The sequence below is a fragment of the Nansenia antarctica genome, assembly GCF_963989245.1.
Source record: "Nansenia antarctica genome assembly, chromosome: 4".
In the NCBI taxonomy this organism is placed as follows: Eukaryota; Metazoa; Chordata; class Actinopteri; order Argentiniformes; family Microstomatidae; genus Nansenia; species Nansenia antarctica.
In genome coordinates this window covers 26,049,120-26,069,243 of record NC_137689.1, presented here as the reverse complement: position 1 = coordinate 26,069,243, position 20,124 = coordinate 26,049,120, and the positions used below count along the sequence as shown (strand labels likewise).

General features: G+C 41.9%; 1 protein-coding gene across 1 annotated transcript; it reads left to right on the top strand.

The window, feature by feature from the left end:
- Positions 1–402: 402 nt before the first annotated feature.
- LOC308155928 (matrix metalloproteinase-28-like) lies at positions 403–17,920 on the top strand (the record flags this gene model as incomplete). The annotated part of the gene is made up of 10 exons (XM_080529293.1): positions 403–425; positions 920–1,117; positions 2,123–2,255; positions 6,860–6,936; positions 7,569–7,765; positions 11,177–11,398; positions 11,837–12,082; positions 16,044–16,184; positions 16,815–16,982; positions 17,523–17,920. 10 exons carry the CDS (start codon positions 403–405, stop codon positions 17,918–17,920), a joined length of 1,803 nt encoding a protein of 600 aa, XP_080385419.1.
- Positions 17,921–20,124: the final 2,204 nt, after the last annotated feature.

Below are 20,124 nucleotides of genomic sequence, written 5' to 3'. Positions count from 1 at the left end.
CTGAACCCAAACGCGGTGTAATGGATTTATTCAAGTAGTCTAAATACAAAATAGATTAAGGTAGCCTGGTTTCTTCAAATTGTATAGAAAATGTATGTCATTGTCTTTTGCAAAAGGAGAACAGTTTACAAGCATAACAAACACGTCTGGTAGTCAAACGTTCTCAGGAAAAGTGTTTACAGAGAGGAAACATGGATTTTTATACACAGGTAACAGTCACGCCCTCAGGTAAGGTCCAAACCAATCACAGTGAGGGGAGATCACATTTACAGTGGAGATGAGGAAGAGGGATGAAGGTGATGCGGGTGACTTTAGCCCTCCCTTTCCAATAGTATCACAAAGGTGGAGAGGGAGGGGACAGGAGTGAACAAAGGCAAAGCTAACCCCCTGGCATGGGTCAACATGGCTTTTCTACAACGCATCTGGTTAGATGATGAATTGCCTTTCCATGTCTTAGTACTTGTCAATGTCAATAAGGTTAAATCTAATCTAATCTAAAAGAAAAAACATGATTTAGGATAATAAATACAAAGGGAGATATCTGTTTTTGCAAAACAACCCCTCAAATAATATGTTGTACAGTTTCATCGGGAATCATTTAATTGGATCTGTAATTATTACAATACTTGGATGTTATGAAATGTATTATCATAAATAATAAGGTGATTAGTAGGACGAATTACGTTTAAACTGATTCCATGGCACATAGATATTATATACGTATATATTAACTATAGTCTGGCAGATAGACAAGAGAAGTTTCATATTGTTATGACGTGTTCGTTGCACGGAACTATTGTGCATAAATTGACTAGGTGAAATTTCTTTTTTTTGCCGTTCTGTCGGGTGTTTCAGTGACCATTTATAGGCAACTATGGCGTTGAGCGGGCTCACCCTGGTGCCTAACCCTAACCCTTAGGGTTAGGCACCAGGGTGAGCCCGCTGAGCAGGGTTTTGGTAACGCTTGGGGAGAAGGGGAACAACAACCTGAGCAGCCTACGCAGGTGCGGTGGATCCAGGTGAGGAGGTCACTGTGGTCTGGAGGTCAGAGGTCACTGAAGGACCCAGGTGAGGAGGTCACAGTGGTCTGGAGGTCAGAGATCACTGAAGGACCCAGGTGAGGAGGTCACAGTGGTCTGGAAGTCAGAGGTCACTGAAGGAGCCAGGATGCACATGAAAGAAGAACAGTGGCGGCTGATGCCGTTAAAGATTAGGCAGGACAATTAAAATAAATAAATATATGATTACTGCGCATTGGATGACTGTCATTCAAATTCCAATCTCTCAGCTCAATGTAACATTGATAGGTTTAGGCTATTTACTGCCCAGTGTGAACATACTTGAATTTGGCCACCCTATCAAGTACTAGTTTTCAGTCAAGACTCTGTTCTGTAGCAGTTAATGTATCCGCCTCATGATGGCGCTGAGGTATAACTCAACATCACCCCATGGCCATTACCCAAATCAAAAAACGTGTTTATTAATGTTGTGTTGAACAGATGCTCCCTATGCTCCCCAATAGGCCTACATAAATATACATCTTTATTGGCGTATTCAACAACATTTGGCACATTAAAAAGAATGCTGTTATTCGACCTGAGGTTATATCTATTGTTTACTGCCATTGAAAAAACTAATAAGTAAGATGGTAACAATCCAATCACTGCTTTATAAATGAAAATAAACCAGTAATGCTGTATACGTATTGATAGTGGTGACCAACCAGATAAACTGTATGGGTTGCAATGGTGTGTGGAGTACCATGCAGAATGGTAGACAGAGTCTAGTGGGCGCAACACAGACTTTGCAGCATGCATCAGGCTATAATTATAATTTACTGTTACAACATAATCAACCATAGATGTATGATGATTACTTTATAGGCCTACGTCTCTTTCAGTCTTTGACCCATAGCTTAATAATGGAACAAGTCACACCCATCCAGTGCTGTGTAGGCTACTAGGCGGTCTGTGTGTATGCATGGTGAAAGTTGACAGCCACGAACGGACAAACGATGGATGTAATCTCGACCAAGTAAACCGCGTAGTATCCTATGTCTAAAATAAATATGGAATGTATTGAAAGTGGGTAAGTGTGGGATTTCGATGTGCGTTTTGAGCAGGATGAGTATTCTACCTTCTTATCAGTTGCGGACCTTTTCGCTGTCTTTCGCGCTCGCGCTGCTCACCCCACCGAAGTTAACGGTCGGCTCACCTGTGTCCAGCCTCACGCGCCCACCGGAGGACGGTGCTGAGGTGAGTTATGATGCAATGAACGATGCATACGACTTACCTCTAACACTATTTAGTGTTCAAATGTCATCATAATATATCTATGGTTGACTACAATTCATTGACGCCATTGTATTCGCGGGGCTGGAATAAAAGCTTGTGCTTTGAGAAAATGAAAGTTCTACATGCGAATGTGTGTCCCACCTGTAGCCTACCGTGTGTCATTTGAAATCCAGTCTACTCTGTTCTCGTTGGATCTCAGGTAGAGGAATGAGCAACAGCAGCAGCAGGTATGATCAATCAATAAGCTTGTTGCAATCAAGTAGCAACAATACCGAGCGTCAGAGCAGAGTGATCAAAGCTCCAATAGGTGTGTGTGTTTGTGCATGTGATTGCCTGCAGTGTTGATGATACACTCCGTAGCTAGGGTGAATTCGGGTAATCTGGGACATGTGTAACGTGGAACACCTAAGCTCCAGTGTGTCTAGTAGGAATAAACTAAACCAATGGAATTGACTTGTTAGAACAGGAAATAAACACACTGGTGTTTAGGTGTCCTACATTACCCGATGTCCCAGACCACCCGAATTCACCCTACGTCAATTACTATCAAAAGATATTGCCGCATACAGCATCCTGTACATTTATCTTCATCAGTCCCTGTGGTGTCAGCGGACACTGTTGTCAATGACATTCTGGCCCTAAACATCAGCTGGTCAGGTAAATATGGATCAATCGTTACATAAACTGTAGTAATCTTAAAATCCCCCACTACATACTCTTTCTTTATTTCTTTGATTTAAGTATAATGCTTAATGGGTCTTCATGTCAATAACATGAGATCCACTTTAGATTCATTTCGAAACAATGACCAACAATAATGGTCCCACTTGTTTTGCCTTTTCTGACAAAGAATAACATTCCCACCCATGCTAGGAAGGGAGTGGGACTTTGCACACAAATCCCAGTATTGTCGCTGACCTCAGCTCTCCTGGCCTCCCTGACTGAAGGCTGCTCTCTGGATTCCTGCCTGCTCTCTGGTCTCAGAGTTAACACCAACACAACATGACACCCTCTGTGGCCCTGGGTCAGCCTTTATTACATTTACATTTTAGACATTAAGCAGACGTCTTTATCCAAAGAGACTTACAACAAATACATTTGTCTAAGTAAGTGAATCATCTATCCATCAGTCATCGCAAGAAAAAGTAAATGCTCTGGCCAGAGGCCATTGGCAGTAAAAAAATGCTAGAGGAAGGAAGATTTATTATTTTTTTTACCCTGGGTCAGGCATCACACAGTTAACCCCAACCACCTGATCAGTGTGACGTAGGGTCAGAATATAGAGGAGCCATAACCCAATGGTGACCAGTGCCTCTCGGATGCCTGTGTGTACCTTTACTTTAGGGAAACACACACATAATATACAACCCCGATTCCCCGCTGTGTAAAATGTAAATAAAAACAGAATACAATGATTTGCAAATCCTTTTTGACCTATATTCAATTGAATACGGTACAAAGACAATATATTTAATGTTCAAATTGATCAACTTTATAGTTTTTTTGTAAATATACACTCATTCTGAATTTGATGCCTTCAACAGGGGCATGTTTACCACTGTTACATCACCTTTCCTTTTTTTTTCTTTTCTGAGTGGGGCAGTCCCACTCATATTTTTCATTTTTATTGACAGATATAGTAGAGATTTAGACAGGAAGGATGGGTGAGAGAGAGAGGAGGGATGACATGCAGGATATGTCCACGGCCGGAATCGAACCGGGGACAACGCTTAACCCGCTACGCCACCTAAGCGCCCCACCTTTCCTTTTAACGACACTCAGCAAGCGTTTGGGAACTGAGGACACTAATTGTTGAAGTTTTGAAAGCGGAATTCTTTCCCATTCTTGCTTGATGTACGACTTCAGTTGCTCAACAGTTCGGGTTCTATTCTAGTATCTAGTACCCGCAATCTTTTACTAAGAAGCCACACTGTTGTAACACGTGGAGAATGTGGCTTGGCATTGTCTTGCTGAAATAAGCAGCAGGGACGTCCCTGAAAAAGACATCGCCTGGATCGCAGCATTTGTTGCTCCAAAACCTGTATGTACTGTTCAGCATTAAAAGTGCCTTTCCAGATGTGCAAGTTACCCATGTGCACTAACACACCCCCATACCATTACAGATGCTGGCTTTTGAACTTGAGCACTGATAACAATCAGGATGGTCCTTTTCCTCTTTAGCCTGGAGGACACAACGTCCATGATTTCCCAAAACAATTTAAAATGTGGACTCAGACTACAGCACACTTTTCCACTTTGCGTCAGTCCATCTCAGATGAGCTGGGGCCCAGAGAAGCCTGCAGCATTTCCGGATGTTGTTGATATATAGCTTTCGTTTTGCATGGTAGTCTTAACTTGCATTTGTAGATGCAGCAACGAACTGTGTTAACTGACAATGGTTTTCTGAAGTGTTCCCGAGCCCATATGGTAATATCTATTACAGAATGATGTCGGATTTTAATGCAGTGTCGCCTGAGGGGTCGAAGGTCACAGGCATTCAATGTTGGTTTTCGGCCTTGCCCCTTACGGGCAGAGATTTCTCAGATTCTCTGAATATTTTGATGATATTATGGACTGTAGATGGTGCAATCCCTAAATTCCTTGCAATTGTATGTTGAGAAAAGTGGTTCTTAAATTGTTGGACTATTTGCCCACACAGTTGTTCACAAAGTGGTGAACCTCTCCCCATCCTGGCTTGTGAACTACTGAGCCTTTCAGAGATGCTCCTTTTATGCCAATCATGACACTCACCTGTTTCCAATTAACCTGTTTACCTGTGGAATGTTCCAAACAGGTTTTTTTTTTTTAGCATTCCTCAACTTTCCCAGTCTTTTCCCAGCCTCTGTCCCAGAATAAGCATATATTTACAAAGGTCAATAAAGTTGATAAGGTAAAACATTAAATATATTGTATTTGTACTGTTTTCAATTGAAAATAGGAGGAGTGTCAGTTGATCTGTCGGACTGTCCTTTTGATTTATTCCCAGTTTGCAAAAATCCAATTGATTTAACACCCTGAATGTCAACTGCAGATTGATTATTCTGTTGTCCATTGGCATTCGAGCTTGACCTCATGACCTTTCTATTCCATTTGACCTTCACCCCATACAATGTGAAAAATCAAGTCAAAGAGTCATTGTGCTGGTATAAGACTGGGGTACTGGAATTTTAAGCCTCTCCCGAAAAAAAGAAGGAATTCAAGCATCTTTTCCATCGAAGCACCTTCAACTTGTTAAAGCATGTGAAGAGGCAAACTCTGAACCAAGCTAAACTACATATTGCTTTGGAACGTTTCTACCAAACAAGTCATGTCCCGCATTACTTCAGAGCACATTCCCAGTTTGGACATTGCACTGTTTTTTGAAAGCATGGGAAAATTTCCATATTTGGTTCTTCTCATAGTCTGTGTGATCCTTATAGAATCACCATTTAATGGGTAGTTCTTTATGTCCACATTGTATCATAAAATGTTGGTCCCAGTCTCACTCTGCTGTCATTCCTTTTATGGTGCTTTTTGATCAACAAGTTGCTCTAAGCTCCCTGTGGTTTGGCTTTGAAACGTCAAAGCTAATTGCTCCATTCTCTTAAACCATTATAAACCCATAAAATACTCAAAGTATTTTAAACAGGGACAATGAACTTGTAACTCTTCTAACTGCTCTCAGCCAAATCACTTCTTGAACTACTCCTTGATCACTACCCCAGATAGGACGTGACCCTCAGGGAAAACCTATGTAGCATGACTACAGTACCTGATCTCCGCTACCATACATGACAACATTGGAAGTCTCTTATCAAGCAATTATTTGATGACTTTGAGATGAATATTAACTTCAGATAAGCCCCTAGAGCTGTTATGAAAATATAAGTACCCAGGCAACCCTGTATGGTTCTATGCATTGGACCGTTGTCTGCGGATGAGCTAATGGTCAGAATTAGAGTTAGAGTAAACACAGAGCAGTCGCTCCGCTCCCTCTACACAGCTGTGCTGGCTGGTTTCCATTTGGAAACCATTAAGATAGCCCAGGGGAGTGACGCCCGTCGCCGAGCTGCTAGTGAAGACCAGAACACCCCAGCACATCCCACAATGCACTATGCCTGCCTCCAGCTGGGCATGGGAACAGCACGATTGGTCCTCAGGGGAATAAGATGATGGGCTGTTTAGCTCACCACAACATCAGTGGTGAGAAACCTCCCTGTGGCATTTGTGGTATTAGCATCTGTGGTATTAGCATCTGCTCTGCTAAGCCCCCCCCAACTCTGATTAGACCCTTCATTTACATCAGTTGTTCATGCTAGACCGTTGCTTTCATCTCTCTCGTCTAGGCCAGATGTCTATATATTGTTGTTTTATTATATTGTTGTTTTTTATCTTTATGTCCTATGCACCAAGCATACCACATCAAGTAAATTATCTGTATGTGCGAATATACGGTACTTATATATGAATATAGGCCTACATAAAATGTATATGAGTACATTTGATGTGAATGTGAAATGGTAGAGCAAGTTGCCCAGAGTTTATTCTGTAAACCTCCATGTTGTTTGTTCTGTTTGCCTATGTAGCATTTTCTGGAGACGTATGGCTACCTAGAGGAGGAGGATCACATGCACAATGAGGTGGACGTCAACACAGCTCTCAGGTACAGTTGGAGGAGTGCCATTCAACAAATGGGGCACTTCAACTATACAAAAGGACAACTTTCAAGTTTGGTCAAAGGTTGACCTTAATGCATTTGTAGTTGAAATAGGTGTAATGCAACTTGTCTTAGACATTCACATTGTGTTTTCACTGACTGTGTTCTCATAATACCAAATCTGTGGAAACGCTTGTATAAGTGTTGTGTTGACATTGCGTTAGCAGTGCCCCCAAAGTGTGCCCCATTCCACAGTTGTGCTTGAGTGGGAAAGCAAGCAGCACTCTGTTCTGCTTTCACAGGTTCACTCAATGTTTGGATACGGAAAACCCTGCCTCATTTCAAAGATTTATCTTTAGTATCAGATGTTTATGTTTTACTACCAAAACAAAGCCGTAATTTTCCTAATGTAAAAATCTGTCCTCATCGGAGCGTGGTATATACCCAGGTGAAATTGGTATTATGACTGCTATTATTTATGTTGATATTTCGACTGCATGCATTCCACACTTATGAAGGAGAGCAAGATGAGGTACATTACCTCAGCAGACATTAATTAGATTTATAAACAAATAGATGTGGTCTCCTCAAATATCCTATCTATTCCATCCATCTCTCTGCATCTTTCCCTCTGTCAGGGAGTTCCAGTGGCTCACCCATCTGCCAGTCACTGGTCGGTTGGACAGCGCCACCCGGCACCAGATGGCTGTGCCTAGGTGTGGAGTCAAAGACCCCAGGGGACAGCGGGCCTGGGCTCAGAGGGTCAACACCATCTTCCTGGGGGGCTTGGTCGACAGCAGGCAGCACCCACGCAAGAAGCGCCACAGCCTGCTAGGTGACTGTTGTAGCAGTAGCCGTTTGACACACTTTGAGAATAATAGATGCTCAAAGCACTTGACATTGTATGGGGGTAGTGCACTGGCATCACATTGTACTCCCTGCACATGCTGAGGTCTTAGCCCCTTTATAATAATAATCACTTGTATTTGTATAGCACTTTTCCTGCAAACATTGCAGCTCAAAGTGCTTTAATCATTATATAATTTAATTATTTTGTCATTTAAAGGCAATATTAAAAAGATGGGTTTTTAGTCTTGACTTGAACATGTGTGCTGAGGTTGCATCCCTAATGTAAACTGGCAGTGCATTCCACAATTTGGGCGCATAAAATGAGAATGCAGCCTCACCAAATCTCTTCTTTTGTACATGTGGTACACAGAGAAAAGCAGCGTCAGAAGACCTGAGAGCCCCATTGGGCTGATATGCTAGCAAAAGGTCTTTCAGATATTCTGGTGCTGTGTCAGTGAGAGCTTTATAAACAAGCAGAAGGATCTTGAAAATCTATTCTGAACATAACAGGAAGTGTAGAGTCTCTAAAATAGGAGTTATATGAGCTCTTCTGCTTGTTTTGTTTCTTTACATGCATTGGTTCTGGAACGTAGTAGTAATAGTAGTTGTTGTAGTGGTATTCCCTGCATCCACAGCCTGGTTAATATCAGAGGCCTACTGTATGTCCAGTATCTTCAGATAATATCCTTATCTCTACTTGCCTGTAGGAAGCACAGGCAGAATGAGGAAGATATTATGAAACCCTCCGCCTACACAGCCTTTTTAATCGTTTATTTATCTGGAGGGAATTCTCTAATCTCTATATGACTGTGAGAACCTCTCCCCTAAATTAGATATGTGAAACTCTCCAATAAGCCCAAGTAAGCTTCTACATCTGCGTGGGCCCATACAGAGACTGTCCAGTCTCTGTCCTGTGTAAGAGATCCATTCTCCCTGGTGAATAGAGCTGTGAGGGGGATGAGGGTGCAGGTCTTGGTCATGATGAAGACATTCCACACAGCCCCTAGAGCCAATGCATAATACTACAGGAATGCAGGACTTGTACTGCCCATTTCTGACTCCATACAAGAGACGCAATGCAAGAGAAGTCTGAATCAGAAAATGTTTCGGTCTTCTGAACCGAACCCATTTCAGAGCGATACTACCTAGACTGTACACCCAGTCACAATGATTCTATTTTGCTGATGTATTTTTTTTTTTTACGAAGACTCTAAACCTGAACAGGATATTGGAGGAGTTACAGTATTCTGTCCTGTAGACAGCGTTTTGTTCATGAATTAAATGATTGTAGTTAACAGGGCTGTGATGATGAACAAAAGAGGAATGCCTTCAGTGTCTTTCTTCACAGTGAGAGGGGAGCATGATTAGAAGAAGAGGTAGATTACTTTATTGTCCATTTTCTTTTATGTTATATATATATATAAATTGGTCTTATATATACAGTTATATATACAGTGTAGTCATCCATCTATATAGTGAAACTGTCCAGCAGAAGCAAAGGCAGAGGCTAGCCCTCTCCAGCTGGTAGGTTGATCATACTGGATCCATCTGGCCTCACCAATGAGCTTGACAGACATCTTGTAAACATTGAGTAAAACAATCAATTAAGGATTAAGATTTAATCTCTTATTTAGTCTAAATCTAGGTTCAGGTGCAGTAAACGTGCACAGAGAAGCAGGGTGAGATCGTCCCCCTGTCCCATTCAGAGTGATTTCACACAAGTTCTATAAATGGGTTCATGACACTTAGGTGAAGAAGACTACCTCGTCTTACCTTGGCCATGGTAAAACACTGGCTTCTAACAGAGGGAGAAACCAGAGTGCAAATCAGAGGTATGTGTGAGGTGACCTAGCTCCATGGTTGTCTCTTGTTTAAACGGGCCTCAGTCAAGGAACAAAGTTATTTTGTCGTTCTCACCAGACATTGCAAGAATGTATAGTTGTTTGGACAGTAAATGTACAGTATAGCTCTTGAATGTTTCAGACAACCATTCCTATCCCACAAAGTAACAAAGTAGAATATATCTTCTGAATGAGTTGTTTACATTCATTGAGATAGTGTCAGTGCTGCCCTGAATCCCCTTTTTTCCCAGGTCAAACCCATGTATTGTAAGACCCCCAACAGTAAAGCAATAAACATTACCTAAGAGATTCATTTTTATAGTTCAAAATAAAACCGTTGCAAACTTCTTTACTTATTGTCTTGCTGGAATACCCAACCTCTCTTCAACTTACATTTTTGGACTGACCTTCGAACATTAGACTCTAGAATGTCTTGATATTTGGTGGAATCCATTCTTCCTTCCACCCGCACAATATGGCCTGTGCCCCCAGCTGCTACACAACCCCAAAACATAATGGATCCACTTCCATGCTTAACAGTTGGCAAGGTGTTCTTCTCTACAAATGCTTCACCCTTTTTTCTCCAAAAATACCTTCTTTGGTTGTGGCCAAAAAGTTTTTTTATTTTTGGGTTTTGTCAGTCCAAAGCACATTGTTCCAATAGGCTTCAGGTTTCTTAAGGTTTTCTTTTGCATACTTCAGACGCTTCATTTTGTGTTGAGGTAATAGGAAAGACTTCTTTCTGGCAACTCTGCCATGTAGGTCTTTGTTGTTTAAGGTATGCTGTATTGTTGTCCTGTGAACAACTAGACCGGTGTCTGCTACTCTTTTTTGCAGCTCTTTTGCAGTGATGTGGGTTTCTGAGCATTTCGCACCAGAGCTGGCCTTCCAGATCTTGCCTTGACTTCAATTGTTCCATTTATTTTCAATTTTCTGATGATGTTTCTGACAGTGGAAATGGGTAGTTTGAAACGTTGCAAGAGTTTTTTGTAGCCTTCTCCTTGTTGGTGGAAGTGAACTATCTTGATTCTGTAATCCTTGGACAACTGTTTAGAGGAACCCATGGTTTTTAACACCAGACACAACAGCCACCACAGTCGGATACTTTAGACGGCATGGAGTTACTTCAGAATATAGTTCAACCCTGAAATTATATTTGTTCGTTACAGCGTCTTATATACATTTAATGAATTATTATTATTATTCACCTGACTCATTGAAGCCCTAACGACTTTGGTCTGGGCCTTAGTAATCATCTTCTCAAAAGGTAACAAAGAATAATCCAAAAGGGTTCCCAAATGTTTGCACAGGGCCCTTTTCCTTTTTTATCATTTAAAAACTCAGAAAAATAAAAATAAAAAGAAACCTTGCTTTAAAATGTGCAGAAAGGTGTCATGTTTAACTTTGTAGCATTTAGTGTTCAGGTTTGCTTTCAATCACTTGGAGATGAATTGTAACAGACATTTAAACCAGGGGTGCCCACATTTTTGCACCCCCACTGTACATTTGAATGTGATCACCTCCTCAATACTCACAGTCCGTTCTCTTCTTCACAGCTGAGAGGTGGCACAAACGTCACCTGACTTACCGGGTAGTGAACTGGCCTCACCACCTTGCCCGGGGTCAGGTTGCCCTGGCCGTGCATGCCGCCTTCCAGCTGTGGAGCAACGTATCCGCCCTGGTGTTCCGGGAGGTGACCCAGGGCTCAGCGGACATCCGGCTGGCTTTCTACAAGGGAGAGCACGATGACGGCACGGGGAATGCTTTCGATGGACCGGGTGGGCAGCACAAGACAGTGGTCTCGTTCCAACACTTTTAGAAGTGCTTCCCAATCTTTCTTCCTGACTCCTTTAAATAATCACTGATTTGATCAGATTGGATAAGTGAATGTGTTGGTTTATACAGCATTGCTCTCTGCGATCCTCAGGAAGAGGAGGGTGTGTTTTAAAACTGCGGTTTGAAAAGACGAAGAGCACATTTGTTTCAACTGTGAAACATCTCATTCAGAACATCCTCCAGCTCTGCAATAATATTCCCTTACTTGCAGACACTGATCACTCTCTTGACTGGTTCAAACAGAATTCCTAGGTAGCGTAGAAGTGGGGAACGGGGGACCTTTGACTCTGTAACCCCACCGTCTTACTGACTCAGCTGAGAGTTTCCTGTTTCCCCCCCCTGACACCAATCAGTCTTTGTTGTATTTGTTTGACCCACAGGGGGCGCCCTAGCACACGCCTTCTTCCCCTGTCGAGGCGAGGCCCACTTTGACATGGCGGAGCGTTGGACGCTGAACGGCTACAAGGGTCACAACCTGTTCATGGTGATGGCCCATGAGATCGGCCACACGCTGGGCCTGGAACACTCGCCGGTCCGCCGCGCTCTGATGTCCCCCTACTACAAGAAGCTGGGGAAGGCTCCCGTGCTGAGCTGGGATGACGTCAATGCGGTACAGCAGCTCTATGGTATGTCGTGACGTTAGAATTATAAGGTCCTATCTCCATTTTTGGTCAAAATTTAGTTTTTTACATAATCTGATCCATTAAGTGTTTATTACGGTAATGCCTGTGTGTGTGGTGTTATTTTTAAAATGTTAAAAAGTTTTAGTTAGTAATTAATATAATACAAAGGTTCCATCTCACAAAACATAATGGAATGTAAAAACTTTGACGCTCAATATCTCTGAACTACCCTAAACGGAGATAGAACCATATCATTCTAAGCTCACAATGTTCTCAGCTCTGAGTGACAACAGTGTTGGTTTGTTATTTTGTCAATTTCAAATCAAATGGTTGAAATAAACAGAACATCCCCAAAATGGAACTTCATAGCAGCAACGCAGCCCTGACGACTGGTGCTTGAGAGCGAACGTTGCTGCTATGATTATCCTGCTCAGAAAGAGATGCGATTAAGATAAGATTTATATAGTGGTGTAGCGGTCTACGCACTGGCCACTAGTGCATGCTGCCCACCGGGGCCGGGGTTCGTATCCCGGCTCGCCAGATCCAGATATGGCCGAGGCACACGGGAAGCGGCATATTGGGCGGCCGCTTCCGAGGGCGGTATAGGAGTATTTCTGGACAAGGATCCGTCGCGCAACACCGCCCCCTGGGTGCCGGAATAACGGTGCTGGGCTCGAGGAGCCAGTCAGCTAGTCTGCCTGGCGGCCTCTTCTGGGACTGCCGGCCACGGGGTCGTGCGGCGGATCCTATGCAATAGGCAGGGGATAATTGGATGCTAGGTTGGGTTCAATTGGCTACCAAATTGGGTGAAAAAGGGATAAAATCTGAAAAAAAATAAAATAATATATATATAAGATTTATAAGATACATACCGTATTTCGAAATACAGTAGAGATTACCCTACAAGAGAAGTAGGCTACCCTTCTCTCTCTTGTTTATTTCAATAATCTGAAGAATGGGAAATACTGTATCATGCATGGAATTCAGCAGATCTACAAAAATCAAAGAACTGTAAAAAGAAACCCCCAAAATAAAATGACTTTAATACGATAATGCATATCTTAAACTGGATTGAATTGGAAACGTATGGAGGTATCATGACGAAACCCACTTGTTGGTCTGAGATTCTGACTGGATGAAATAAGGATGAAATAAGGAAATAACCCATTATCATCTGTGGCAATATTCTTCATCACATCTTGTGTTTCAGGTAGCAGACCTTGTCCCTTGAACTGTATTGCGTAACTGAAATATAATTATTTGGGAATTCTTGCTTACCTAACATTCCACTAAAATGTGACAGCGGCTGGTGAAAGTGGGCAAAGTTGCAAACCAATCAAAATGTTCGGACTTATTCAGAAAAATGTAAAACATAAAATAAAATAAAAAGTAAACGTTCAAAATCAATGACACACTCGCTAGTCAAGCCAAAACATTTAAATGCTTGAAACGATTCGGTGAGTAATCCCCACTACTCTACACTAACTAGGTAGTAGTGGGGATTACTCACCAAATCCATTGCATTGCAATATTTTGGCTTGACTAGCGAGTGTCATTCATTTTCACGTTGACATTTATTTAATCATACATTTTTCTGAATAAAAGTCAGAACATTTGGTCGGTTGCCGACTTGTTCCTGCTTTCACCAGCTGCTGTACAAATACCAACAGAACGTTTTGTCACAGTCTTGGCATCCGATTTGTCTTGTTACTGACCAGTAATGTGACTCTCTTCCCTTGTGACTAACTGATATCTGTGGTAAATGTGGCTAATCTTGTGAAGAAAACCTTCATATTTACCCCATGAACCAAACTTACTTAAGCACAAACTGTTAGATTGCCCTTCCCTGCTGTAGCATGCCTCCTCATCCTCCTCATGTTTACATGATTACATACCTCCTCATCCTCATCATGTTTACATGATCACATACCTCCTCATCATCCTCATCATGTTTACATGATTACATACCTCCTCATCCTCATCATGTTTACATGATTACATACCTCCTCATCCTCATCATGTTTACATGATCACATACCTCCTCATCCTCATCATGTTTATATGATTACATACCTCCTCATCATCCTCATCATGTTTACATGATTACATACCTCCTCATCCTCCTCATGTTTACATGATTACATACCTCCTCATCCTCATCATGTTTACATGATCACATACCTCCTCCTCCTCATCCTCATCATGTTTACATGATCACATACCTCCTCCTCATCCTCATCATGTTTACATGATTACATACCTCCTCATCCTCCTCATGTTTACATGATTACATACCTCCTCCTCCTCCTCCTCATCATGTTTACATGATCACATACCTCCTCATCCTCATCATGTTTACATGATTACATACCTCCTCATCCTCATCATGTTTACATGATTACATACCTCCTCATCCTCATCATGTTTACATGATTACATACCTCCTCATCCTCATCATGTTTACATGATTACATACCTCCTCATCCTCATCATGTTTACATGATAACATACCTCCTCATCCTCCTCATGTTTACATGATTACATACCTCCTCATCCTCATCATGTTTACATGATTACATACCTCCTCATCATGTTTACATGATCACATACCTCCTCCTCCTCATCCTCATCATGTTTACATGATTACATACCTCCTCCTCCTCATCATGTTTACATGATTACATACCTCCTCATCCTCATCATGTTTACATGATTACATACCTCCTCCTCATCCTCATCATGTTTACATGATCACATACCTCCTCATCATCCTCATCATGTTTACATGATTACATACCTCCTCATCCTCATCCTCATCATGTTTACATGATTACATACCTCCTCATCCTCCTCATGTTTACATGATTACATACCTCCTCCTCATGTTTACATGATTACATACCTCCTCATCCTCCTCATGTTTACATGATTACATACCTCCTCATCCTTACATGATTACATACCTCCTCCTCATGTTTACATGATTACATACCTCCTCCTCATGTTTACATGATTACATACCTCCTCATCCTCATCATGTTTACATGATCACATACCTCCTCCTCCTAATCCTCATCATGTTTACATGATTACATACCTCCTCATCCTCATCATGTTTACATGATCACATACCTCCTCCTCCTCATCCTCCTCATGTTTACATGATTACATACCTCCTCCTCATCTTCATCATGTTTACATGATTACATACCTCCTCCTCATCTTCATCATGTTTACATGATTACATGCCTCCTCATCCGCATGTTTCCATTCTGGCTCCCAGGGATGTGCAGGGATCACTGTATCCCAGAGACAGGCTTCCGGCAGCTGAAAACAAATGTTTATCAGTCTTTTTCCATTCAAACGGTCCACCAATGTTTCCAGTTAGCCAATGAAACAGGAGAGGCCAGACAAACAAATCTTCCATGTTTTGTCTTGCTCTCCTAAGGAATGCAGATTTGAACCGGTCTTTAGACAAACGTTTGCTCAACCTTTCACAAACAGAATGGGTGGGCAACATTTGGAGACAATTTGGAGACGTTGTTGTCTGTGTTTGAAACGTTTCTTTGGAAAGTTAAGTCTGTTCTCTAGGAGAAAGTTAGACTGTTCTCTAAGAGAAAGTTAGTCTGTTCTCTAGGAGAAAATAATTACAGCTAACTTTACTGTCAACGTCTTAGTAAAGTACTGATTCACCCATGTGGTTGCATTACGTTAATATACACAGTAATCATATGGCTTGCTGATATATGGTGTCTTTTATATTCATACTAACTTGTTGTGGAACTGAAAGGTAATGCACAGTTACAGATAGACACTTGCTGTGCTGGGTAAAATGTCAGTCTGGTAGATCAGTCATAGATAATAGAAACTGAGAAAAAATAATGATTTCATATATAGTTTCTAAAATGTTAAGACATTAAATGTTAAGACTCAAAACATGGCTTTTGTCACTGAATTTCCTTAGGGAAGTCTGAGAGTGGTCAGGTGGTCCAGGTGCCTGGTCATGTGTTCAGCTCTACCCTGCAGAGGTGGGAGCTGACCCAAGAGAGTGCTGCATCGTCTCCACCTCCATACTGCAAAGGCTTCTTTGACGCCATCACCATGGGTAAGACTGGTCACTAGATGCATGGCCATGCTCGAAAGGACAACCGTTAATGGAATATCACAACTCAAGGGTTAAGGGTTAGGGTCTGGGTTAGGGTTAGATATAGTATCGATGACTGGTATTGTTGGTTCTTACTGCCTCATTGTCAACAACATCCATTCAACATGCTGCAACTGTATTTTATAGAAGAATTAATGTGTTGTTCCCTTTTTATTTTTTATTTATTTTTAAATTTTTATTATCATAGATTTGATTTAAGAACTGCTCCAGGGATTTAATCATAGATGATGTATTGCTTTCCTTATAGACACAGTATGCACATGGTTTCTAAAGACTCAAGTGGTAAGTGATAAGTATAAAAGCATGTCAGCAGGGCCATCTTGTGGATGAGGGCAGGCGAGGCATAATGTCCCAAAATAGCATCATTTCAATCTTATTTAAAATCTTATTTTAGGGATGTACATGTTGTGCATTTGAAATGAGAAAAATAAAAGGCATACATAATTGTCATATCTTATCTGCCATACTGACTTGATTTCACCGTTACTGGGAAAGGAAGTGATATGGTAAGAGAATGCCTTGTTGACTTTGACATGTTGTTTTTCCTAAACATGTTTTCTGTTTTTACAGACCGTGACGGCGGCATCCTAGTGTTCCGTGGGGGTCTGTTCTGGACGGTGACGTGTGAGGGCCGCGCCAGCTCCGCCCAGCCTCTGCAGGCCCGCTGGCCAGGCCTCCCCCTCGGCATCGAGGCGGCTGCTTACTCACAGAGGGACCGCAGGTTTTACTTTTTCAAAGGTAGTGTAAGCTCTGGTCAAGGTTGACATTGAGTGTTTAAGGTTGACATGTGTGATAGCAGCCGGTGAAACCGGGAACAAGTCGCCAACTGACCAAAATTCAACAACGCTGAAATGTATTAAAATTTTTCTGAATAAAAGTGTGAACATTTCCGATCAATTAGCGACTTGTTCCCGGTTTCACCGGCTGCTGTCACATTTATAGTTGAGTCGATTAGCAAATGAAATAAACAGCTTTTTTTCCAGATTATGATTGCATATTTAACTATAACATTGACATTTCCTTTCTGACATCATCAGAAGTAACATCTCTAGTGGCCTGGGGTGGTCTAGCACCGCGGTCTACAGTGCACACATATGCCCATGTCGGCATGGGTTCGAATCCGGCCCATGCCCTGCTGACATGTCCTCTCTCCCTTCACTTCTCCTTACTTTCCTGTCTGTCTTCACTGTATCTGTCCAATAAAATGAAAAATATGAGTGGGACTGCCCCACTCAAAAAAAATAATAATAATAAAAAGAAGTAACATCTCTTCCGTAGGCAGGAGGATGTGGCGCTACTCCAGCAGAGGTCTGGACCCAGGGTTCCCACGGCGCAGCAGTGAGCTGGGCCTCCCAGGCCACCCAGACTGTGCCTTCTACTACCCCCGCCTCGGCCATTTGGTCCTGTTCAAGGGCCAACGCTACTTTGTGCTCAACCTGGCAACCCTGAGACCAGAGTCCTACTACCCCCGCAGCCTGGCAGACTGGCGGGGGGGCCCCCAGGGGGCCAACGGGGCCCTCAGTCGCCCAGACGGCCAGGTGTACTTCTTCAAGGAGCAACAATACTGGAGCTTTGATCCAGAGAAGGTGCAGGTGACTGGAGGGGGGAAGTGGGACAGAGAGTTGGAGTGGACAGGCTGTCAGGAGGCCCATCTTCTAGGCAACGATATACTGTGACCACAAGAGGGCGCCAAATAACTGAAGCAAGTGGTTGGATAGGGGCGATGCGTGATCTTCAATGACTTGTACAGACTGGTGGGTAGCTCTGGGGTGGGAAGGCTGCATTGTTGTAACACCGTTGTCACAGTCTTGCACTAACACAATTGATTTGAGTTGAAAGTGACTTGTTTATTTCAAGCTTATTTCAACTGAATGTGTTGGTGCCAACCCTAATGTGGCCCTGGAGGAGTGAAGCTGCCCACCATGGTGAATCTCTTACAGTTAATTGGTTTGTTTATTACTTTTCTGTTTACAGTATTATTGAGAATTGAGATTTATACTGCCACTTCCTCTGGTGAAATGTTCTTTTGTGTATCATTTGTTTTCTTGGTTGTGGACTGTATTAAGTCGGTCTACTCCATGACTCATGGCCCATCTGTGCGCTATAAATTACATGTGGCATTTTTGCACAATTAAATTATCTTTGTATGCTTTTCATAGACAATTCTCTTGTGTTGGAGATGAATTCACTTTCATAGACTTGAGACTTGTTCATAAAAATGAATGTGTTATTTTATGAAAAACCACAAAGATCACACTGTCTTTTTAAAATCCTTGATGTCGTTATGATTTAAGAACTGAATCAGAATTGCTTTTATTACATCAATGTACGGGTACACAGAGTCAAATGATTGGGTTCAGGTTCATTTGACATGGGTATTGCAGCAGAATACGAAATCAATAAGAAAATAAGCAAGATATAAAAACAACAATCAACAATCCACAATAGCAGCGATAGATAGCGATATGTCATCAGCATGTGATTGCAATTTGTTCCTGTTCGCGGATGACTCGGCTCTGCTGGTCTCTGACAGGGACATATTGCAGGTGGAAAAAGCGCTAAGCACTGAACTGAGTGGAATCTGCATCTGGCTAGCTGACAATAAACTATCAATACACCTAGGTAAAACTGAAACCATCCTATACGGATCCCCATCTAAACTCAGAAAGGCTGTAAATTACAATATAAAAGTGGGTAACATTACTATCACAAGAAAAGAGGATATTACATACCTGGGCTCCATCTTAGAGGCAAATCTTTCCGGAGATAAAATGGCAGCAAAAGTAATCAAAAAAGTTAACCATAGAACTAGATTCTTGTACAGGATATCCTCACTTGTCAGTAAAAACACACTGAGGACCCTATCAGGAGCTCTCATTCAATGTCACTTCGACTATGCCGTAACATCATGGTACTATAGAACCACAAAGGCCCTAAAAACAAGACTCCAGACAGCCCAAAATAAACTGGTTAGGCTTCTGCTAGGCCTCAACCCTAGGACACATCTAACCGCTGCTCATTTTTTGAGCCTTGATTGGCTACGAGTAGTTGACAGAGTGCAGCAGCTTGCACTGGGCCTGGTCTTCAAGATACGCTACACCACAAAGACACCCAAGTACCTGTCAACATACTTCCAAAAAGTGAACAACGTCCACACATACAATACCAGAGGAAGCTCCACGAACCACGTTCAACCGCGTTGCACCACAAACAAGGGGTTAAACTCGTTTGCAAACTATGCAGTAAAAATGTGGAACGCCCTTCCTATAATCTTAAAGGAGTGCAAAACACTGCCCACCTTCAAAACCACTCTCAAAAAACATTTACAGGAGGCTGCAATCCGTAACTGGACCCTCTAAATCAGGTCACGTGGTTTGTTTAAGTTTTCTTCGATTTTGTTATCGAGGTATTTTTTCTTAGCAGATTTGGTCATGGTAATTACCTGATTGCATAGTTTGTTGCATTGTTTTTTAATTTTCTCAAAGTGGGTTTTGAGATCTTCGTTTAAGTGTTTTACTAATTTTGATTTGCATTTTTGAACTTCAGAGCATTTTAGGTCTCTGACTTTCATAGCATTTAGAATGTCCGAATTCATCCATGGTTCCGATCGGGCTTTAACCCTGGTGGTTCTCATGGGGGCTATACTGTCAATAATATTTAGGAATTTGGTTTTGAAACCTAGCCATGCCTCCTCAACCTGTGTGCTTTTTAGTTAATCTAACCAGTCTTGATTCTCCAGTTTATGGTTTAAGGCCTCACTAGAATAGGATTTAAGGGATCTAGTGGTTGCTCCAGGGATTTAAGAATACAGCATTGAAAATTGTTTACCCCCTTCATAAACACTAATGCTCATTTCAGGTTCACATAAAATTGATATATG